The sequence below is a fragment of the Macaca nemestrina genome, chromosome 4 (assembly GCF_043159975.1).
Source record: "Macaca nemestrina isolate mMacNem1 chromosome 4, mMacNem.hap1, whole genome shotgun sequence".
Lineage (NCBI taxonomy): Eukaryota > Metazoa > Chordata > Mammalia > Primates > Cercopithecidae > Macaca > Macaca nemestrina.
In genome coordinates, this window is record NC_092128.1 from 47,995,902 (window position 1) to 48,020,955 (window position 25,054).

The 25,054-nt window shown below is 33.9% G+C and overlaps 1 protein-coding gene across 15 annotated transcripts in view; it reads left to right on the forward strand.

The window, feature by feature from the left end:
• LOC105475279 (inner mitochondrial membrane peptidase subunit 2) overlaps nucleotides 1-25,054 on the forward strand; it is an 886,283-nt gene that overhangs the window by 290,009 nt on the left and 571,220 nt on the right. Inside the window, exons 5-6 of one of the 15 annotated variants that reach the window (XR_011622034.1) lie at nucleotides 1,261-5,210; nucleotides 7,450-25,036. The exons of 13 other annotated variants lie outside the window; for them this stretch is intronic. Coding sequence is in view for 1 of the 2 variants with exons in the window: in XM_024790866.2 (XP_024646634.1) it covers nucleotides 1,261-1,348 (88 nt within the window). In the remaining variant the exon portion in view is untranslated. Of the gene's footprint in view, nucleotides 1-1,260; nucleotides 25,037-25,054 lie in introns of those variants that run through there. One more of the 15 variants, XM_024790866.2, reaches the window with a different exon arrangement.

The window sequence follows — 25,054 nt, forward strand, 5'->3', positions numbered from 1 at the left end:
GAGAAGCTGCAAGCATATTTTAACAATGAAACTGCGTATTTGTAAATGTGGAGTACAGTTTACTGTGTTAATCCTTCTTCAATGGGGTATTTCATTGACATATTCTATTCGTTTGGAGTTGGTTTCCAAAAGGAATTAGAAGAAGAAAATATATTACCTTACACAGTGAACCACAGTTATCAAAGTGTTACATGTAGAAAATAATATTCGATTTAAACATTATTTTTCAAATAAATTGTTACAGTTCATATGTACATCATTTGCAGATCTAGAACTTGAAGTCTGTTTGGTTTAAAAGCAAAACAAAGTTTAACTTTCATGTATGCCATTTTGTAACTATGTAACTTTGGTAAATAAATGTTTTTGTATGAATAAACCTAAATAGCATAATACTTTAAAACAAGGAAAAAGAACATTTGTTTAAATGGGCTTGCTAGAATACTGTCTAAATCAAGCAACTAATTTTTTGTTTTAAATAAAAATACTTCCCAAAGAAAGAATATACAATGTATAATATAAATCTCTATGCTTCATTTTAATTTTTTGAGAAATAGTTATGATTTATTGTTTGGAATATGCTGCTCATTGAATATCTTTGAAAAGTTTTTAAAAAAGCATTTATTGTTTCCAGAAACATTCCTTGGTAATTACAGCTTTGAACAATAGAATACAGACAAAACTAGTATGTGGGAGTTATTATCTTGTTAGAAGCATTGTATAGATATATAATCTTTTCTTGGAAAGAATTCTGAAGCTTTTGGTTTGGACAATAGTTATTGAAGTACACTGTCTCTATTCTGAGTGTTCCAAGAAAGCTTGTGTTAACCGAAGCATGAGATTTGGAAAGAGTAGACCTCAGTTCAAGTCCTGACTCATCTATCCCTAGCTCCTTCATCTTTCAGATCCTGGATGGCTCAGTCACCTTTCCTGAACTTCATTTTCTTCTTCTGTAAACTTGTGACATAATGTGTAACTTACAGGATTTTATTAGGGTAAAATGGTACATGCATATGAAAATTTAAAATTATATACTATAATAATTATAGTCTAATTAATTCCCTTATTATAGTGTATAATTAACAAAAACTTTCACTTGTTATTAGGTGGCACTTCTCTGTAAAAAAAAAAATGCTGTAATGAATCATTTTAAGTGGAGCATGTTTTTGTAAAATGGATGATCATCACCCTCCTTTCTCTCACTCCCTCTCCAACCATTCTTTTGTTTCACTCATTTTATACTGTGAAATTTTCAAATTGCAGCTGTCGGTGTTGTGCCTGTGATATATCTGAGAATGCATTCTATCCTCATGGAAAAGAACACATTCAGTTTGAACTTGAGGTTTGTTAGTTTTCTTTAATTATGATATGTGCAGTCATGCTTAGAAGACATATTTGTCTCCAAGGATTGGTGCCCAGTTTGATTGCTGTGGGAAGATATGCTTTAAAATTTGTATTGGTGGTGGTCGTTACAATAGTGGAATTGGGGTGGAGGTGGAATTGCTATTTAACTGGCAGTTTCATCTGTATAGAAAACCTTGATGCGTTCTTGTAGATTATGGATTAAAAATGTAAAGTAGTTATATTTGGGTATAGGATCGTGGATAATTAAAATTTTTACTGCATTATGTTAATTACATTTGAGAGTTACATATATGTTTGCTATGCAAAAATTAATGTTGATAAAAAGCTGAAGATTTTTCCGAGAAACAATACACAATTGACCTTTGAACAACACAAGTTGGAACTGCACAGTTATATGTGGCTTTGCTTTCAACCAGACTTGGATTTGAGGGATACGAAACTTGTGTTACAGAGGGCTGGCTTTTTTAATATGAGAATTCTGCAGGATGACTCTGGGACTTATGTTGTGCAGATTTAGTTATATGTGGGTGGTCCTGGAACCAATCCCTCATGTATACAGAGGGACAAATGAGCTAAATACATGCTAAATGAGCACGTATATGTAACCTGATTTTTTCTTTTTGCTAATAAAATGTTAATACATTGGGTTCATCAATTATGCAATAAACTAGGTATTAAGTATTCTGACAGTCTGCCCTAGATTTAAAACAGCACTTTGAGTACAATATTAGGTAGTGAAATATCCTATTTCAGAGAGTTTTCATCCATGAAATAGCATTTTTGTGTTCATTTCTGTTTACCAGATGAGAGATTGATAGGTGAAAACAAAAATGTTCCATATTTGTTATGGCTCATATTTGTAAACTTTACCCTTTGCAGGTTTGCATATATTCAAAGACTTTCAGGATCATTCCAGAGTGCTTAGGACCATTCATTTTATTTTGAAATCAATAAAACAAAACAAAACAAAAGACCAGAAACAGACAAGAAACTTTACATTTTAAGTCTTTTCTCTATCATTCATAGCCACCAAAGCAGAGTTTTAAAGGCCTTTATCACTCAGAAATCTCATTCAGCGAGGGTGGTTTGGGGGAAAAAATGCTTAGCTCAAATAAGAGGTAACTTGATGCACAAATTTTATTTCTTAGTGAATTGGTTTTAAATGGCCTTGCAATCTGTGGAGTTAGATAATTTCAACAAATATTATGTTTGGCACTTCAGTGCTTTGAAAAAGGTTTGTAAAAAATTAGATGGTTGTAGATGTACAGTCTTATTTGTGAGTTCCCTCTTCTGTTCCATTGGTCTATGTGTCTGTTTTTGTACCAGTGTCATGCCATTTTGGTTACTATAGCCTTGTCTAGTTTGAAGTCAAGTAGTGTGATACCTCCAGCTTTGTTCTTTTTGCTTAGGATTGTTGTGACTATTCAAGCTCTTTTTGGGTTTCATATGAATTTTACAATAGTTTCTTCTAATTCTTTGAAGAATGTCAATGGTAGTTTAATGGGAACAACATTGAATCTATAAATTACTTGGGAAGATGACCATTTTCTTGGTGTTGATTCTTCCTATCCATGAGCATGGAATGTTTTTCCATTTGTTTGTGTCTTCTGATTTCTTGGAGCAGTGGTTTGTAGTTCTCCTTGAAGAGGTCCTTCACTTTTCTTGTTAGCTGTATTCTGAGGTATTTTATTCTCTTTGTAGGAATTGTGAATGGGAGTTCACTCATAATTTGCCTCTCTGCTTTCCTGTTGTTGGTGTATAGGAATGTTAGCGATTTTTGCACATTGATTTTGTATCCTAAGACTTTGCTGAAGTTGTTTATCAGCTTAAGGAGCTTTTGGGCTGAGACAGTGGGATTTTCTAAATATAGGATTATGTCATCTGCAAACAAAGTTAATTTAACTTCTTCTCTTGCTATTTGAATATGCTTTGTTTCTTTCTCTTGCCTGATTGCCCTGGCCAGAACTTCCAATACTGTGTTGAATAGGAGTGGTGAGAGAGGGCATCCTCGTCTTGTTTTCAAAGGGAATGCTTCCAGCTTTTGCCCATTCAGTATCATATTGGCTGTGGGTTTATCATATATGGCTCTTACTATTTTGAGATATGCTCCTTCAATACCTAGTTTATTGAGAGTTTTTAACATGAAGGGATGTTGAATTTTATCAAAGGCCTTTTCTGAGTCTATTAAGATAATCATGTGTTTTTTGCCTTTAGTTCTGTTTATGTGATGAATGACAAATATGACTTTCTCTTCTAAATGGATAGTTTTCTTTCCTTATAAGCAGTTTGTAAATATTTAGTTAAAGCAATAAGAAATATAGAGTTGAACACTTTAATTCTATAAGCATATAACTTTTAAAATTATATATGTAACACATGAAGGACTGGAAAACCTATTGTTCTGGAAATTACTAGTCCATGCAAGAATATAAAACTTTAACAACTTGGGAATTTACTAGTACTGTGTACATTCCTGTCAACATGCCTCAGTTATATCATAGTTTTTAATTCTACAAGAGTTTTAGATGGAGAATTAGTATTACAGAGAACTCTTTTAGCATAATACATATTTCATAATTCAATATATAATACATATTTCACATTCAGAATATGTATCTCGGGAATGATTGAATGGCTGGTGACCAAGGCAATGTCATGCCATACATTTTTAAATTCCTGTTGTTTCTTCTCAAAACAACTACTCTTTAGTTGGCATAAGAATAATAAGAATTTTTTTTAGTAACAATATTTTTCACCTTCAGATATGTGGTTTACAAGAAAAGTGCACAAAAAGAGATTTGTGATATGACAGAAATAAATATTTTAAGATCTCCTTTTTCTTCCCTGGTAAAATACAACTTAGTAAATGTAACAAATTAAGATATACCAGTTAGAGAACACTGGACAATAGATTGTTTCTAAATAGAGTCATTATGAAAGAAAATAGTATGTCAGAGTCCAAAATCTTAATTAGTTGAGGAATAGTTATAAATTTATAGATGAATTCTAGCTTGTTCCTGTTTTTAGCCTCCCAGAATTTATCTTTTTTAGTCATTATCATGATCTAGTTGTGCCATAGGCTTTGGTTGAATTGTAGGAGTGTTTTGAGTGGTCATCTGAGATGTCCAGCATTCAGTGATGCACGAGGCCTTCAGAATGAAGAAGGATTGTAATAAAGCTCCCAGCAAGCTCATTTGTGTGCTATGAATAGCTCACTAGGTGAAATACAGCCAATGCAAAAAGTACATGGGTGGTTCAGGTCAATGAATTGTATTTTGTAGCTCATTGGATTTTTTTGCACACTCCAAAAACTGCTTTCCCACTGTTCCTTTAGCTGGGCCCATGGATTGTGAAGTGTTGTGATGTAGTTCTCTTTTGTTTTCTTTTGTGCTCTGGAGTTGGAGCTATGAAAGGCAGATTCATTTATTGTTTAGTTGAATCAGAATGACTGCAATTCCACAAACAAATTGGACTTCAGTTAGGAGTGCTTTGTCATAAATAATGTTGGAAGAGATTGGATTTTCTCCTAGCTGATATACTTCTGCTGTACATTAAAATCGGTGTCTCAAAGGGACTGATTTATTACTGAACTGACTGATCACTGGGCAACATACACCTGTCCTTGTTCTGCTTTGTTTTTGCTATCTCTATTTTCCTAAAGCATATTCAGGAAAAGTTTATGGTAAGGGAAACTAATATTTGATTTTCTGAATTATTGTTTTCATTTTAGCCTTCATTAAAAATATCACTTCTGTGATGCAAAACTCTCTCAGTGAATAATTCTTCATGATCTAGAAAGAAAACCTATTTCACAGATTGGTTAAAGGCATTTTCCATGGCTGGGTCAGGTGAGTCATATTTTTCACATATAATGTTAGGACATTTTAAACTTTAACAACATGTTTTTGCTAGAGGCTACAAATACCGTAGCAATACCTGCAAATACCTCTTTTCATTGACTGTAAAAAAGTTTTTTTTTCCCACTGAAGTATATTTACTTCCTTTTGTTTCAAGTTACTGAGTTCTATAAATCATCCAGAGACATAGAAAATCTGGTAATTTCTTCCTTGGTGGAAAAGTGTATATATAGGTATATATACTTATATATATATATATGCACACTTTAAACTTACATATTTACACACTTTATACTTATGTATAAAAGTTACAGCACAATATACATTTGGCTAGACCCTTGGTACTTAACTACAAATGCCATAACAAGTTGCATTTTGTTTTCTTGAATCAAACGCTTCTGTGTGGCAGTTACATTGTATCAGTAAGAATCATTTCATGTGTAGGGCTGTCCTTGCCAAGTAGGTTAGATGGATATTAATTTTGTTAAGCATTTTTTTGGTCTTGTTTTTGCAAGCTCTAGAGCCAGAATTTGCATCTATCTCTGTCTAGTTCCAAAGATTATGTATTTTCATCTTTGCATATTGCTTGTTGTTGTACAAGAATAAAATTTTACAAAGCAAATCATACTTTATATTCAATACATAGAAGACAGTGGTCAATGTGTTTTTAAAGTGACCGTTTTTTGGTAAAGACCTATTTTAACTTCAAATTATTTTATATTATATATTCCTCAAATGAGTCACATCCATAGTGACTTGGAGTGTATTAACAGGTGCTTTAAGTATATGTAATCTTATTGATGATATTCAGAATCATATTAATAGTTTTTTGAAAGTAAGACTTAAATGTAAATTAAGCACAATTCAAACATAATACAATATTTACCGTTCAAACAGTAACTTAAGTTACTGTTATCTTAAAGGTTTTCCAAGAAGCATATGGTCATGACAGTGTAGCATTTACATGTATTGTGAGTGTTCATTTATTGTAACTGTACCACATATAGTTTTAGATGCTCTGTGCTTTGCATTTTAAAAGCATTTGGTGTTTATAGCACCTCTGTCTTTCTAAGACATGGCCTGACTAGGTTTGATGTCTAATGTGATTTTTAAAAAATCACATTAAGTGTGACTTAAGTATGGGGGTTGGAGTGAGAATGAAAATGAAAATGTTTAATTTTTCTGACATCAGACTAGTATGCTTCAGGGAGAAATTTAGCAAAGGTAATTGGACAGACTACCAATATAAATTAGGTCAATAGCCCGGACCTACAAGTGCTAGCCTTTATAACATACTTGACAGCAACACAAATCTGTTAAAAGAAAATGGGACTGTCCTTGATATGAAATAATGGGATTGTCAAAGATACAACACATGGTACACTTTTTCCTTTTAATTACCATATGAGAACAAAATCAGTTTTTGCAGCTGGTTCTTCTTCATTTTATTTGCCTTGACTACATCTCACACCTAAGGGGTTTGAAACATGACAGACAACAGGTGTGAATATGTATCTAATAATTGACTACAGTTTCTGTTCTTCCTTTAAAAATTGACTATATTGTAAACATCTCTAACACTAATAAAGACAGCTTGTTTTTTCTTATGTGTAAAATGCTTTCTAAGCCATGGTTAGATTATATGTCTGAATCAAACGTAAATAAGTCAAGTTATTAAATTACTCTTTCTAGAAGAACAGATTTTAAAGGAATGATGAGTTTCAGTCAGTTTAAGTGCAGCTGACAAGCAGCCATTCATTATAGCCTAGTGTGACATTGATTTTTGACTAGAAGAAATGGAAACATAGCAGTAGCTATACATCCTTGAGGAAACATTCTATATTATTGATACCCTTTGTTTCCTTAAGAGCTACTCCTAAAATTCTATTCAAATTGAATTTTGATTGTACTAATGAGGAAATCTATTGTCAATGTCAAAACATCCATTATTGTGAAAATAAGATGGTAATGCCAAATTATTACCTTAGCATCTATTTCTACCTTATTCCTTACGGACAAAAGCTGTTTCCTTAAGGACAAAAAGTGTTTCATTATAGAACACCTTTAAGACACTTTTAAAACAAGACCTTAAAAAAAAAAACAGGAATTACAAAATACCGCTTAATTACCTTTAGCAAGAACACTTAGGCTTGCTCATTGGGCAGATTAAATAGACAATTGAAACAAAGTCAGTTGATTTGGCTCATTTTTCCCCCTACATTTTCTCCAGTGATTACTGCTCTCATCTTTTTGCCAAATTGATGGGAGTTGGCAGTAAAACAGAAGCAGTTGAAAATGTGGGAGAAGATGAAGTTTTCTGGATTGCATAAAGGATCATCAGAGATAAAGAGATTGCAAAGAATTGGTCTTATCAGGTTGATATTCTGCATCATGTGTTTGTCTGTTTTCTCTCATAATCAACTAGACCTAAATTAAGAACCCTTGCCTTAAGAGAGTGTTATTTTTGTTTTCCAAATTTTGGTAAATATGATAGATTCGGCCAAGGAGGTGTTCATAATTCTTGCGTATTTTATCTTTGTCTTGTCATTAAGTGTGAGAGCATTAAATTCAATTTTTTTTGAAAGTTGGTGAAAATTAACAATGGTGTATTGTTAATTCGTATGAATAGACTATGTTGAAATTAGGGCCTAGGAGAGTGAATGCTGGCTTTTGAGGCCTGATCATAAAGAATATTATATGTGACATTTGTGTAAGGGAAATAAGTGAAGGAGGTGATTTCAGGGAAAGTAAAGTAGTATTTACTCAGCGATAGTTTGGATAACAAACGAACTAGGCTAATGTTGAACACGATGTGGATTCGAACTCGTTATTCAAATTGACAGAGACTTGGAATTAGTTCAGATTTACCTATGAGAAAGATGGTCTGTTACAACAAAAACAGTGGTCCATTCAGAGTGGGGCAGAGATATTGGAAAGTTGCTGTTTCTTTGGGAATGGTTTTCCACTATTGGTGAAATAGTGAAAGTGAAAGCTACTATTATTGCAGTTATAGCGTGAACATTACATACTTTATCATTTAATTTTCAGGGTCATTCTGAAAGGCAGTTGTTGTTATGCCTGTCTTACAATTGTGAAAATTAGGATTCAGAGGATATAATCAACTTATTCAAGGTCAAACAACTACTAAGTGGCAAAACTGAACTCAAGCTACTCAAGCTAGGTCTGTCTGATTGCAAAACTTTTACTTTTCCACATACTATTCCAAATTATCAAAAAATATTAGAACTATTTTTCCATGTAACAAGTCTATGTTAGGTCAGCTTTCACTTCAGCTTATGTCATAACAGCTATCTTCATGCGTGGATATTTTACCTTTTGATGGGTCTTTTATCACTCTAAAACCTTTCTTTTTCATTATTTGTGATTGGGTCTTAAAAGAGAGACAGTAGCTAGAATTATATTAGATTGACCCTGGAATCTACTCCTTCCTTTAATAAAAAATCCATCTCTATAACCTTGAATTTGATGCTTTTCTAACTCTCTAATCTTCCTGGCTTTTATAATATTAACAGTGAGTGAGTGAGTGATACATGTTATTGTCAATGAAACTTAACAATTTATGTGGTAAGTATTACTATTGTCTTCACTTTACAGATAGGGTCAAGTAACTTGCCCAAAGTCAAACATAAGTAAACTAGTGGAGCCAAGATTTAAAACCTTACAGGTTCCATAGGGTGAATCCTTGGCCTTTCAACTTCTCTTCCCTGTAATACATCATCTTTTTCCAGACTTCCAGACTGTCTTCTTCCTCATGGTACAGGATTGTTTTCTAATTACTCCAGTTTTATGTGTCCTTACTTGGTCTTATGTTTCCATAAGCAATACTAATGGCAGCCCCAGAAATTACAGCTTGACATTCCAGAAGACTAGCCTTAACGTTTGAGAATAGGATATAAGACAATGCAGCTTTGGAGTCCATCTTCTTCATATAAGGGCTTTACTTCTAGGCAGAATAACATTAAACTAATAAAATAATAGTCAGCTTAGTGCCAAATACTATGTTACGTGCTCTTCATGCATTCTTTTATTATTGCAACTACTTTATTGGATAGATACCATTATCATCATTTTACAGATCAGGAAGGTAAAGCTTAGGGAGCATAAGTAATTCGCAGAGGTGTTATCTATCTTGAAGTCTATTTTACTTTAGAGCTCATGAGCTAAGGTGACTGATCTTGCATATTGTCTGAATAAAGCCTCTAGATCTTAAACAGCAGATTGGACTAATTGAACCCTCTGAATGATGGCAGAAATGATCCTAATTTTTTTTTTAAAGAAACAGATTAATACATTTATAAGGTGTAATTTCTATGATTATAGGTAAATATTATATTAATGCTTTGTTTTAAATTATTTTTGCGGCCGGGCGCGATGGCTCATGCCTGTAATCCCAGCACTTTGGGAGGCCGAGGCGGGCAGATCACAAGGTCAGGAGATCGAGACCACGGTGAAACCCCGTCTCTACTAAAAATACAAAAAATTAGCCGGGCGCGGTGGCGAGCGCCTGTAGTCCCAGCTACTCAGGAGGCTGAGGCAGGAGAATGGCGTGAACCCGGGAGGCGGAGCTTGCAGTGAGCTGAGATCGCGCCACTGCTCTCCTACAGAGCGAGACTCTGTCTCCAAAAAAAAAAAAAAAAAATTTTGCTTAATTTCTTCTATTTTATAGTTTTAAAATCTTGCCTAAATATGTTTATTAAAATTAATATTAACATTGATATTAACCATTAATATTAACAAGGTAATATATAGTTTATCTTAGTTATGTTAAATATTGCCAAAATAAAAGAAACAAATTATAAAATCGTTCTTATTTAACTTATTTCAGATGAAGGTAAAATACATGTGAATATGGCATGCTAGTTTGTAATTTTCCAGTAAATCAAAACAAAACACAATACACAATTTTATGAATTATTCTTATAGGACATCCAATTGAATTAATTATTCAGTATCTAAGGCACAGGATAGCATTGTTTTCTTCTTCCTTTTACTGAATTATCTTTTCTAATTTTAATTAGCTTCAAAGGAATTATGAATTTAGTATTTATTTTGAGCCTTCTATGTGTCAGACATTATGTCTGGGTGCAGAAATATTTATTCCATCAACTAGGATATTTAGGTTTCTTCTTTTGGATATTTGTTCTTTTTTGTCCATTTAAAAATTATTATACATTCTGAGTTATGGAAACGTCAGTGTTGTAGGTTCTTACTTTCTATTCCCAGAGAATGGCCATTTAATTGTTTCAGCCTAGATGGAGTTACAGGAACTGGATTTGCCTTCCTTCTAGAAACAAATAAAAAAGACCAGATACAACGTACGAAAGGGAGTCTTCAGACGTTAAATATCAGACAGTTCAGGACAATGATCCTTTAAGAATGGCAACAAATGAGGTAAACCCTTTGACTGTACCAGCTGATTGCCTTAAGAGATTTTTTCCAGGGCCCAGCAGGGAGGAGAACCCAGGTGAATGTTGGTCGTCTAGGGTTGATGAGACAGAGTTGGGAGAGTGGGGAGGTCCAGGTGGCTAGAGTTTGCAGGACAGAGTACTGACTGGAGAGAAGATGCACAGAGAGAAAACTACATAGATATGCAGAGGGTCGGCGTACAGCCCTCAGCTGAGGACCCATCAGCATGTGGAAACCTACAAAAAGCTGGAGAAATAATCATCTCAAAAGAACACAGGGAATAATTTTCAGAATTTATACAGGGCTGGGAATTATTCATGTTCCCTTATCAGCCAGAAAGTGGAAAACCTCATAACTCATGAAGCATCAGATAGAATAAACAGAAGAATATTGCCTTGTAGTGGAGCATATTCACCCTAGATTAAAGGCTGTGCCAATTTTGCCTAACAAAGTTTAAAAGCCAACTTCTGTAGGATTTGCTGTTCCCAAGTAACTTGTTTTCCAAAACAAAGCTCAAAGATGTTCATTAGAACACAAGAATATTTACCACCCCAAAAGGTGAAAATCATGTTTGGGAGCTAGTAAAAATATTACTTTTTATGCAAAGACACAGGAAACCATGACACAAAATGAGGAGAACATCAATCAGTTAAAAAAAAGCACACACAGAAATGAGAGAAATAGTAGACAAAGCATTAAGATAGTTATTGTCACATTTCATGAGTTCAAAAGAGATGAAAGATTGAACACGTGAAGCACAGAAATGGAAGATATGAAAAAGACTTAAATCTATCTTCTAGAGATGAATATTATAGGACCTAAGATGAAAAATTAGCTGGATGGGTATATGACAGTTTAGAGTCTACAAAGAAAGACATTAATGAGGTGACATCATAGCAATGGAAACTGCACAAAATGAACCACAAAGAGAATAATGACTAATTTAAAAAAGAGAGAATCAGTGAACTGTAGGACAATTTCAAGTGCTTCAATATTCATGTAATTCAAGTTGATGAAGAGGAGAGAGTTTTAGACTGAAATATTTGAAAAAATGGTGGGAAAGACAATTAATAAAAACTGTAAACTCAGGTAGAATAAACTAAAAAAACTCCAAGCACAAGAAAATGATACAAAGGCATATCATAATCAAACTGATTAATACCAGTGATAATGAGAAAATCTTAAAAGAAGGTAAAAAAAAAAAAGAGATATATCAGGTACAGAGTAACAAAGATGGTTAAGAGTCTTTGCTTTGGAAACAGTGAAACACAGAGGCAGCGGAATAACATTTTTAAATTATAGAAAGAGAGAAAGTATCAATGTGGAATTTTTATTTTTTTATTTTTTTATTTTTTTTATTTTTTTTTATGACGGAGTTTCACTCTTGTTGCCCAGGCTGGAATGCAATGGCATGATCTCAGCTCACTGCGACCTCCGCTTCCTGGGTTCAAATGATTCTCCTGTCTCAGCCCCGAGTAGCTGGGATTACAGGTACCCACCACCATGCCTGGCTAATTTTGTATTTTTAGTAGAGACTTGGGTTTCCCCATATTGGTCAGGCTGGCCTTGAACTCCTGACCTCAGGTGATCTGCCCGCCTCGGCCTCCCAAAGTGCTGGCATTACAGGTGTGAGCCACCATCTCCAGCCATCAACGTGGAATTTTATACCTAGTGAAAATATCTTACAAAAGTAAAGATGAAATAAAAACTTGTTTAGATAAACTAAAGATGAAAAAATTAATCACTAGTAGATCTGTACTGAAAGATACACTAAAGAAAGTTCTTCAGGCAGAAGAAAAATGTTATCAGTTAGAAACCTGGACTATATAAAGGAATAAATGACACTGAAAATGGTAATTTTCTCCCCTTAGAGTCTCTTTTAAAGTTATTTGACTAAGTAAAAAATAATAAAAATATATTGTGAACTTCATGACATATATAGAAGTAAAATTATAATAGTAACAGTGCAAAGGCTAGGAGGGGGGAAATGTAAGAATACTGATGTAAATTTCTTATACTATGTATGATGTGGTATAATATTACCTGAAGACAGTTCATGATAAATTAAAAGTATAAACTGTGAACCAACCACTAAAACAACAGTCAAAAGAATTATAGCTACGAAGTCAAGAAAGCAGATAAAATGGAATAATATAAAATACGCAGTTAATCCAAGGGAAGTAGAAAAAGAGAAAAAAGAGGCTGAGGGCAGATAAAAGCAATAGAAAACAAGTAGCAAAAGGGTAGATTCAAATCCAGTCATGGTTGTATATATCCAGGGGAAAAGGAGATTATCTTATAATGATAGAAGGCTTAGTTCATTAAGAAGGCCATAAAATACAACATTTATGTACCTAATAACAGCATCAAAATACTTGAAGCAAAATATGGCAGAACTTCAAGGAGCAAGGCACAAATCCAATTTTTGTTGGAGATTTAAATATTCCTTCTGAATAACTGATGGACAGAGTAGACAGAAATAGGTATAGACATAGAAGACCTGAACAACCCTATTAATCTGGTGTAACTGACATCTGTATCTATATCATACAAAGAATATTATCTGAGTTTAATGAAATTAAATTAGGTGTCTATAATGAAGGACTTGTAGAAAATCTCTACATATTTGTCAATTAAATGACTGTCCTCTAAATAACCCAGAGGTTAAGAAAGAAAAAAGAATTAAGGAAATATTTTTAACTGTATGAAAATGAAAATGGAAACACATCAAGATTTGTGGAATGTAGCTAAAACAATACTTAAAGGGAAATTTATAGCACCATTTGTATTATAATGACCATCCAACTACATTACTTAAAGTTACTTGTTAATGGGTTGTCTTCTTGTATATTGCAAACAAGTTCTGCTTGTGGGGAGAAATCTTAGCTACAGAATAAACATAATGTTTACTTTGTAAGATGGTGCTACAAAACAATTTGTGTGTAAAAATTATATTCTATAATTTGAATTTTTAATTTTTTACATTTGGACTTTCATTAGACATTGTTTGGTAAAGGTATTTAATCATTAGAATATTGTTGGTAAGTTTTTAAGTTATTTCGTGTAAGTTGAATATTGATTTCATAAGAATTATCTTCTGTTGCTAAGTTCACATTATAAGTGCTGGCACTAAATACCAATAAACCAATAAAAGGCCAGTCTGATACTGTTCAAACAAATATATACTTATAAATCTTCTCAAATTTAAAATTCATATTTTGACAATTAATAACTTTTACTCCCTGAATAAAATAATTATTGGTGACTTTTTTCTTAGTCAAGTTTTTGAATAACCTTTTTGTGTTACGATTATCTTTTTCATGTATTTGATACTAGAAGTCATCTCAGTGAAATTATTATATAGTCAGTTTGTCAAATACCACTCACTTTGTATGGGTATTTCCTCAAATTCTGATTTCCTTTTAAATGTTAGAGAGTATTTTGAACCTAACATTATTAAAAAAAGTAATTTAAGGTATTTATTTCAGGGAGTGAACTGTGACATTTTAAAAATGAGATCACATTTATTTATATACAAAGGTATTTAACCACCAATTATATAAGGTCATTTTTACTAATAACCTATTTTTTTAAATATTAGAGATTGTATTTATTAATCATGCTGTAAAAGGATTACTCATTTTAAAAAGTGGCTAACTTAGGTACATGCATTGAATGTAATCTACATTCATTGGATAAAATGTACATTCATCGAGCAGACATTTATTGAGCATCTAAGATGAGTTAGGTTCAATGTTTTCACTGGGAATATGGAGAAATTCTGACCTGAAGCAGTTTATAGTCTAGTAGGGGTAGGTGGCAGCCTGGCAAAGCAGAAATTGCAATACAGTGAGATAGAAGCAAGATGCATTGGGAGAACATCGTACCAGCATTAATGCAGCCTGAGGAGGAAGGTAACTCCTTTCAGAGGAGTTGACTCAGAAGGGGATTACAGACACAGAGAATGAGTAAATGTTCAGAATTGTTGGCTTACAGTGCGTATGAATTAGAATGGTAGGTGGGGAGGTAAAGGTAGCAGAGATAAGCTATAGGGTTAATATTTATCCTGTAAACAAGCAGAAACTATAGAGTGAGTGATCTAATCACATTTTCATTTTAGTACTGTCATTCTGAAAACATTCTATGAGATGGAATGGAAAAGGAATTGATGACTCGGAGTGTGAAGAGTGAAGAGTTCTTAGTATTTGTTATTGGTTAATTCTCTTTTGATTTCAGGGGTCAAAAATCTAATGTAACTTAGGCTAACAAGAAAGAAGTCAAATAAAGAATTTATTGGTTCAGAAAATTGAAAATTTCCATGTCAGATCTAGCTGACCTCAGGACTGGCCTTTACAGTCCATCTCTGGTATCTGTGTTGCATTACAGAGTTGGGTTCATTGCAGGTTATGACTCCTGAGTTCACATATACCTAAATGTTTTTCTTTAAAAAAAAAAAAACCCTCCAAAATGAATCAATATAGTGAACTAATTATTAATTTCTATGGGATTCTTTGGCTATTTTTATTGGTGTTTGTGAATTCTTTACTCTCCTAATTGAAGATTCTTTGTTCTATACATGAGTCTAAGCTGCTTCTAGGAGAATGTTACAAATTTTTTGGGAAAAATTCTATATCCTTACTTTTCTTTAAAGTTCATAAGAATAATAATTATGTCGAGGAATCATATGTAAATTCATGTTACTTTTCTACACTTTAAATTGTGAAGAAAATACAGAAATACTAAATATTTATTAATCTAGTCCACATTTATTAAACATTTCTTTTGTGTGTGATATTAAGTCTCTATGTGTGAAAGTAATTTTGTTTAATAGGGCTTTTATACTTGAGGACTCCTTTCCTGTTTTCCATTTTGAATTGTCTTAAGATTCAGATTGACTTCCTAGATAGTGTACTGAAATTTGGCAGTGTTTTTTATAGAAAAAAATTATTATACTTGAGAGTTGTATCATATGATATTCCTTGAGAAAATCTCAGAAGAGTGTTTCAGTTATATTCGAATTGCCTACACTTACAGAGCTTTTTTATGAAGATTATAATACATATTTATTCATAGTTCTCTGACTTTGTTTTACTTCAGTACTCAGTCATCATTTATTTATTCACTTTCAGTCAAAAAATATTTACTAAGCCCTTAACATATGTGCTGCTCTCGGTAGATAAAATAGTCATGAATATTTTCTCTCATGGGATTTATGTTGTGAAAGACAGATTAAACAAATAAACACACTAAATTGACAACTGGTATTAGAGGGGGAAAAAAAAAACCAGGCAACAACCTTCTTTAGAATGAGCAAGCAGGGAGGGCCTAATTGGAGAAGTAATATTAAGCTGATCAGGTGGGTGATTAGGAGTTATTTTTTCTTGTTAAAAATTTGGGAGAGGCCGGGCGCGGTGGCTCAAGCCTGTAATCCCAGCACTTTGGGAGGCCGAGATGGGCGGATCACGAGGTCAGGAGATCGAGACCATCCTGGCTAACACGGTGAAACCCCGTCTCTACTAAGAAATACAAAAAATAGCCGGGCGAGGTGGCAGCGCCTGTAGTCCCAGCTACTCGGGAGGCTGAGGCCGGAGAATGGCGTGAACCCGGGAGGCGGAGCTTGCAGTGAGCTGAGATCCGGCCACTGCACTCCAGCCTGGGCTACAGAGCAAGACTCCGTCTCAAAAAAAAAAAAAAAAAAAAAAATTGGGAGAAAGTCTAGGTAAATACTTTTAGGAGGGATAGAGCTTGCCTTTTTGAGAAAATCAAAGAAGACCTGTGACTGTTAAGGGTGAAGGCTACAGTTATGAAAATGGGGTTTTGATATTATGATTTTCATTTCACAAAAAGTATTAAGTTTGTTAAGCACTAATGCATTAATTGTAGTGGCAGGAAATAGATGATGGTGTAAAACGTCATAATAATTTACCTCCTGCATTTGAGAAATGGAGACAGATCCATGTTTCACTTTGTTGTCAGTTATTAAGTACTTGCAAAGGCAGACAGATTAAGTAATCTGGTTGCTGATAGGACATCTGAAAAATTATTGGTTTCAGTATTATAAAAGCTTTCTTTTTGTTTGTATGTACACACACACACACACACACACACACACACACACACACACACACACACTACTTATTTACCTACCTCATAGGGCTTCTATACATTTTGTTGCCTTTGTCAGATGTCACCCCCTTCGCATTAATTTGCACCCATTCATTAGTTATCAATTTCAGCATTTCTTCTTGAAATAAGTTTTTCTTGATCCCCCTTCCTCAGTAACCCTAAGCCTAAGACATGTACCTTTGTTACAAATATTCCCAGACCTGTGCTTCCTTTCTTTAGATTGTATCTCAGTTTGTAATTGCACACTCATTAGTGTTTGATTACCGTTTCTTACTCTCATACACACTCAGTAAACTGAAAGCTCCATGAGAGCAGCTTTCAATTTAAAATCTGCATAGCTTGGCACTGAACCTAGCACCTGTATGGTAGTCAAATATTTGGTGGAAAAATATTTGGTGGAATGAACAAACAAATATATACCACCACCTCAGCCTAAAGTTTTTCTGTCAGACAAAGCTGACATTTTCCCATGTTTATTTTCTTTCAGGATAAACTGAGGTTTGATTATTTAAATATTTTTTGAAATTACATATAAAACACTTTTATGAGCATAGTAACTGTCTTAAAATTAGGGGTAAACTAAATATTTCATCTTGTTGCACTTCTTTCTGCATTTCTTCCCTTTTGAATCTCTTTATTCTTCAAATTTCTGTGTGATCTAAAGTATGGAAGACCTTGCTAATGTTTGAATTGGTATCAGACCTCAGTAGATACTTGCGAAGTGAAGAAATGAATTATTTACAAGACAAGAAGCTGTTCTTCACATTAATTAATTGGCTGTAAGAATGATCCAGCAATGAAGAATGCTGAGCACTAGTTTCCCCATTTTCATGATTAAAACAAATGCCCTAGGCACACATTTCTTTTTCTGTGCCATCATAACAAATAAAGACCCTGTCACCCCAGCAACTCATTATTGTTTGTTTTCTATTTGGTGAAATCCAAAGAGATCTTCTGTGGTTATAGTTGGGAATTTATTAAAGCTTGCAAATCCCTGTTGTTCCATAAAGCTGAAAATAAAACATATGCTAGCCCATACCACACTGTCCAGGGTCTTTTTTGGAATTACATTTAAGAGCTGAGAAAATGTAACACAGAGATTTTTACCAAAGCTTACATAATCTTCCGTTCTTTACACTCGGGCTTTTTTTCTGAGCATTTCTCCAATGCAACATCCCCACATATTTGGGCAGAATTTAGAATCATTTTCCATACTAAGTGAAAAAATGATTCTAATTGAACTTTATCAAACGTTTGCCTCTGAAATGGAAAAGTTTGGTGTGTACTAATGATACAGATTATTTTAATATATGTGATAATTCCTTTTCTCTTTTAGTCAAATGTCCTGGAAATTCTTCACTAAATCGAATTTTATCCATTGTTGAGGTTTCTCCTAATGATAAGCACTTAAACCACACAATCAACCCTAGAAAGATGGAAGGAGATGGTGGGAATGTGAGTAGGGTGAGTTGGTGTGGCAACCTTTGGAACCAGTTTAGCACATTCCACGGTACTTTTCCTATCAGAAAACCAGGGATGATTTCAACCATAAGGAAAAGCAATTACCTTGATCACCTGATTGTGATTTGCATGCCAGAAACTGATAAAATCATTTCACATGCTTCTATCATGTATCATGATACAGATTGTATCAATGGGTACATATGTATCACTTACTATGCTAAGTTTCTGTTTCATGGTCAGGATACTTTAAATACTCTCAGTATTTCCTTTCAAAGGGAAATTGAGGGTTATTAAATCAATAGTTTTAAAAAAGTGTTATAAAAATAGTAAGAATTAATTTTTGTTTCTATTGCATTATATCTGTCATCAGTGTGGAAAGAAGTTACTTTGTGATAAAGGCAACCCCATAGAATAACTGAATGTTTTGTAAACTGTTAGTGTGTTGGTAAATTGTTGGTATGAAAAATCAGGGTTGAGTATGACATTAATAGTAGGTAGTTAAAAAAACTAGCAATTCTGAGGTTTCGGGCTGTACACACACACACACATACAAGCATTGCTAGTGCTTATTGAATTACCTCTTTGCACCATGTTTAACTGTTACTTCTTGGTCATTTTTGAAAGGTATAAATTATTTTACCTTTGATTTTACATGTATTCTACTTTTTTTTACAACATAGTAAAATACCTTTCACCTAAGATGGCAGAGGTCCTTTGTTAACTCAAGAAGATGAATCTCCATAGGATATAGGATATGCTATATTTAAATGTAGTTCTTCTGCAAATAACTATAGAATATTTATGCATTTTTGACAAAGTTTCAGAGGCATAAATGCTGCCATTGCCCAACAGAGGAAATTTCATACAAAACTCACCAAACTTTATGTACGGTCAGTTTCTGGGAATGGATACTTCTGCAGACTTGTTCCCCAGTCTTCTTGCACTTCAAACACACACCTGAAAGATGTGATCTGTCGGCCTGTACTGGTCTTGGCCATCTGGTCTCAAGGACCAGATGAATCAAGGAAGCTATCTTGATTCTTGTGCTTAGAACTCAGTGTTTCCTGGCTTTTGGGAGGTATTTCCAGATTTGACACCTTTGATTTTTTTAAAAAAAATAAAAGTTTTTCTTTTTGAGTTTCATTTTTTTTTTAAATGAGAACCTATTCATCTCCTGATACAAATTGATAGAAATAGACTTGACTTTATCAAGTTAAGTACTTGAGCCAGACACATGTTGTATTCCAGCCTGTGTTCCAAGTGCTCCTGTCCCCACCTTGACAGCCTTTCAGGTTTGTGACTGGTAGGGATGGAAGTATGTGGATTTTATTTATATGCTGTTGTCTTGTGGTTAGTATGTTTTCTTGAATATAGAGGAATAGAATTATTTTGTGTTTCAGAATTGTTTGTTTTAAACATGAACATAAAAATATTTCAACAGCAGATAATCTCTTAATGAGGGGATTCCTGGTTAGCCCATCTGAAGTCAATGGCTAACCAGGGATTCATATCTTGAATCCACCCATCACTTCCCCTTTTTACTGGCATTTCCAGTCTCATCTTCTCCACTGATTATTATCTTGACCAATAAATTTACTCATGTATTTTCAATGTAACTCTCTCCATTCTATCCCATCACATTATTGCTATATTACTTCCATCTAGCCAGTTTACCAAAAAGCATGTTACAATTATTGTAGACTCAATGATACTGTACCTGATAATGCCCTTTTTGGAGAAATGAATCAAAGATCATAATTAACATTTGTTTTTTGTTGTTATTGTTGGCAGAGTTAAACTTTCTTATTCCACTTCACAATTAGCTATAATTGTGTTGCTATAAAAAGAAATTTTACATTGTCTCTCCTATTACTGTGGTAGTCAAATTGATTATCATTTAGCAGAAAATCAAAGAGCACAATGATTAAGCAGTAGAATGACCTGTTGCTAGCTCTCAGAGGTTTAATTCCCCAGAAGCAGACATTGAGATGAAGATTTGTTTGCAAATAGTTTATTAAGACAGTGAGAAACAGCTAGGCATGGTGGCTCACACCTATAATCTCGGTACTTTGGGAGGCTGAGGCAGGAAGATCGTGTGAGCCTAGAAGTTCGAGACTAGCCTGGGCAACATGGTGAGACCTTATCTGTAAAATAAAATAATAAAATAATAAAATAAAATATAGCTGGGCATGGTGGCACATGGCTGTAGTCCAAGCTACCCAGGAGGCTGGGGAGGGAGGATTGGTTGAATCTGGGAGATCGAGACTGCAGTGAGCTGTGACTGTGCCATACTTCAGCCTTGGCAACAAAGCAAGACTCCATCTCAAAAAACAAAACAAAATAAAAAAAGGAGCAATCAGTTAGGGAGTGACAGAATGGGGATAAAAAGGGAATGGGGAAGAAGAGGTATGATTTTAGACAAAGTCTCTTCCAGGATAGCTTTAGTCTAAACCTTCATGAAAGCTCTGGAGTATGAATTATTTGTCTGTTCAAACCCAAATTAAATGAGCTGGATGTTCATACTTCCATCCCTATCAGCCATTGCCTAAGGATGATAAAGGGGTACAGGAGGGGAGATGCTTATCCCCAGTTAGGGACAAAGTGGCTATAGTAGCCTGAGGGCATAAGAATACTTAACAAGTCTTATCTTTTGGAAGCAAAATCACACTGAAACATGTGAGTCACAATATGTATTGTAATGTGCACAAGTCATCTTAAGGAACCATGTGATGGAATTCAATAATTTACTTTCCACTCCATCACTCCACTTCACTTAACCAACCACTCCTTTTTTTTTTTTTTTTTTTTTTGCTTTAACTCACCATTTTGACTGGAAAAGGGATGAATATCCTATAGCACTTTTGATGGATAATTGTGCACATTCTTCTTTGATACTATATTGATATTCTACCAAAACTCAACAAGCAGTACTTTCCTATACACTAGTTACAATGTGGAATCTGAGGCCATATCAATGAACTTTTTGTATTTTCTCCATCAAAAATCCATTGGTTTATCTTGCACCTTTGAATAAATCTTTTACCAATACATGTATTGGTCATTTGGAAAATATTGATTCATTGGGTTGTATATATCTTCCACATGTTTATGCATTTTATTATACAGCATAAACAAATCCCATTTATTAATATTACTACTACTGTCATCAGAAAAATCATGATATTAGTAAGCTCTTACAGTGACAATATAAGGCTTTCTTACAACTGTCACAGTGACAGATGTTAAGTTTTTCAAACTTCTGTTTTTTGCTTGAAAGCTTTAATGTTATCATTGGTAATGAATACTGTCCGTTGTTTTCCTTGAAGTGACAGATTAACTTAGTCCATTTTTGTGAAAGTATCTACCAAAAATCTAAGTCTAACTAATAATAGTTTATCTGTCAGTTGTGCCATCAAGAAAAAGTGTTTGATAGAAAAAACTGGCTAGTTCAGCTTGCAACTGAAACAACCAGGAGTGCTGTTCCTTAAACAACCATTGTACTCCAGTGTGCAGTGAATGCTTTATGTGTATTTGCCATTTCACCACACAGAATAAGACACATTTAATTTGAGATATAATGGAACTAAGATTTTTACTACTTCATCAAAGATATTCTTAAATAAAACAGACTTTGCTTGCTTTAATGACAGTGCATGGCAGTGAAGAGTACAATGACTCAGTAAAGTTTGATGCCAAGGCTTTGATTTGTGCTAAGCTACTAGCAATTCTCCCACCAGTGCTTTCATATCATCTGTGAAAATATTAACATAGAAAATGGGTAAATAACATCTTAATATCATTATGAAAATAATTTTGCCCTCATGAACTCCTGAAAGGTTCTCGTGGATCTCAGGAGTCCACTGAGTTCACTTTAAGAGCCACTGCTTTAAAGAAAGCAACAACACACAGTATTTTGCATCTTGCCACCCTCTGTCACCAAGTATCTACCTTAGTCTTTGCATACAAATTGCAATAATCATTTAATTTACTCCTTGAATAATTTTGGAAGATGATATTTAAAACACCTTTCTTCAACTTCCTTGGATACTTCTACTTTTAACAGAGTTCCTCTCTAAAATGTTATTAGCAGGTGTTTGTATTTTCATGGAAATTTTCCTGTGACAGATAGACTCACACATTTACAAACCATCATTTGCTGAGGCCATCAAGTTAATTTTCCTTAATCTATTTATTTCAAAGAATTTTAGTATATCCATTTTACACTCTTTAGTTTTGAAAGGATGAGAATAATGGCAGTCCCGCTTGTAGTTCTGAAATGCTTTTCAGTTCACAAAGCACTTCCTCCTGCATCATCTCTTTCAGCCATCACACCAATCCTTTGAGATTTGCAGGGCAGTGTCATTATCTCCACATGAGTAAACCCAGGTTGAGAGACGGGGAAGTGGGTTGCCTAAGGTCTAAGGCCACACAGTGAGTGGCAGAACAGAATTGAGATGCTCTGTTTTCTATATTCAGTTTCCTCCTGTGTATAGTGTTCTTTCTTTTCTTGTAACAATTTAAAAGGCATTCTATATTTTTTCCCCTAGTCTATGTAGCTGGTTTCTCTTATGATTTCATATCATAAGATGCCTGCACAGGCTGTTGACTTAGATAAAAATACTGTATAACTGAAGAAATGGAAGCTACACATAGGCGCTGTGGTCTCAGCAAAGGCCTAATACTGCTCACAATTCTGTTGTAACCATGAAGGTTACTTCCTTTTAAACTTAATAAGTATCAGCCAACCCAGGTATGAAATTTTCAGCTACAAGAAGAACTGCAGAAAACAATTAAATAAACCCTATAGCCAATATAAGGCAAAACAATACAGAGAATGGAGATTTGCTGGGTAATTAAGCATGTTATAAAGTAAACTGACTAATCGATAATCGTATGCTGGGATTAGTAATACAAAAGGCTGATACGCATTGTGTGAATTAGTGAAAAAGGGTTTTGAGGAGAGTTTACAATAGCAAAGATGATTGCATATTATAAAAATTAATTAAACATTATTTCTTTGTGGTATTCCTTTTTGGCCAAGAGGATTGAACTGAGCTTCCTAGAGTTCATTGTGCTTAATTAGACTTTAAAAAATAATTTTTCTTAATTTGTTAGAAAATATTTTTAAAAAACTGCAAGTGATAGAGAATAATAACATATATCCATGTATGCACCATCCAGTTTTATCATATTTTAACATTTTTCTAGCTCTGCTTTTCTTAAAGAAAAAATATTACAAAGATAATTAAAACTTACTGTATACCTTGTTGTGAGGCTGTATCCATCACTACCAAGAGTTAATTATAATTCTGAATTTACTGCTCATTTTTCCATGATGCATGTTTTTATATTTTGATACATATGTTTGTATTGATAAATATATATAGTGTTTTTCATGTTTTAATAGTTTATAAAATTTGGTATCATTCTATGTCATTTTGCAACAGTTTTTTTATTCAATATTGCTTTTGAGATGATTCATATTTATATATGTAACTCTGATGTAAGTATACAATGTGTAGTATTCTTTAGTGAGTATGCCATAATTCATGTATATGTTCTACTCTTGATGGCTATGTAGGTTCTTTTCAAGTCTTGCTATATGGAGTGATATCAGGACATAGTTATGTATACTTCCCTATCCACATGGACTTCCACATGGATACTTCCCTATCCACAGTTTTTTTAGGGTGTATACCTAGAAATGGAATTGCCAGGTCTTTGGTATACATTTGTTTAATTTATTAAATATTGTCAGCTTATTTTCAAAAGTAGTTTTGCTATTTTATACACTTCTGCATTCCTTACTCACTTATGCTCTTATATAAGAATGTTTCATTTTCAGCTCACCTCATAAAACTTGGTATTGTTAGATTATAAATTTTAATATATCCAAATATCATCTCCTTAAAGTTTTATTGCACATCTCCCTGATTACTACTGAGGCTGAACATCTTTTCATATGCATATTGACTATTTTCCCTCTGTGAAATGTTTGTTTCTATCCTACTTTCATTTTTCTTTTTGGTTGTTAAGCTTTAAAAAAATTACTGTTGATGTGTAGGTGTCCTTTTATATTTTGGATAATAATCATCTGTTAGTCATAAGTCTTGACAATATCTCAAGTCTGTGGTTTATCTTAGTTTTGCTCATGTGTTTTTTTTTGCACAAAAATTTTTATTTCTACGTGGCAGAGTTTTTTTGTTGTTGTTAGGCATAGGTATTTTTCTTGTTTAGGAATTTTCTTACTCTTGTGTTATAAAGATATGTTTTTCTATATTTTAATTTTCACATTTAGGTCTAATCAATCAGGAACTGAGGTGGGATTACAGATCAGGAACCTGGAGGCAGCATTATACCTCTAATATATCTACATATCTTGCTTTTCACATTTAGGTCTCACCTGTCAGAAATTGAGGTGGCATTATAATTAGGAATTAGTGGTGGCATTATACATCAATGGGGGAAGACAATAAAAAAGTAAATCCCCGCCGGGCGCGGTGGCTCAAGCCTGTAATCCCAGCACTTTGGGAGGCCGAGACGGGCGGATCACAAGGTCAGCAGATCGAGACCATCCTGGTTAACACGGTGAAACCCCGTCTCTACTAAAAAATACAAAAAACTAGCTGGGCGAGGTGGCAGGCGCCTGTAGTCCCAGCTACTCGGGAGGCTGAGCCAGGAGAATGGCGTAAACCCAGGAGGCGGAGCTTGCAGTGAGCTGAGATCTGGCCACTGCACTCCAGCCTGGGCGACAGAGCTAGACTCCGTCTCAAAAAAAAAAAAAAAAAAAAAAAAGTAAATCCCCTTTTACTTTGTAG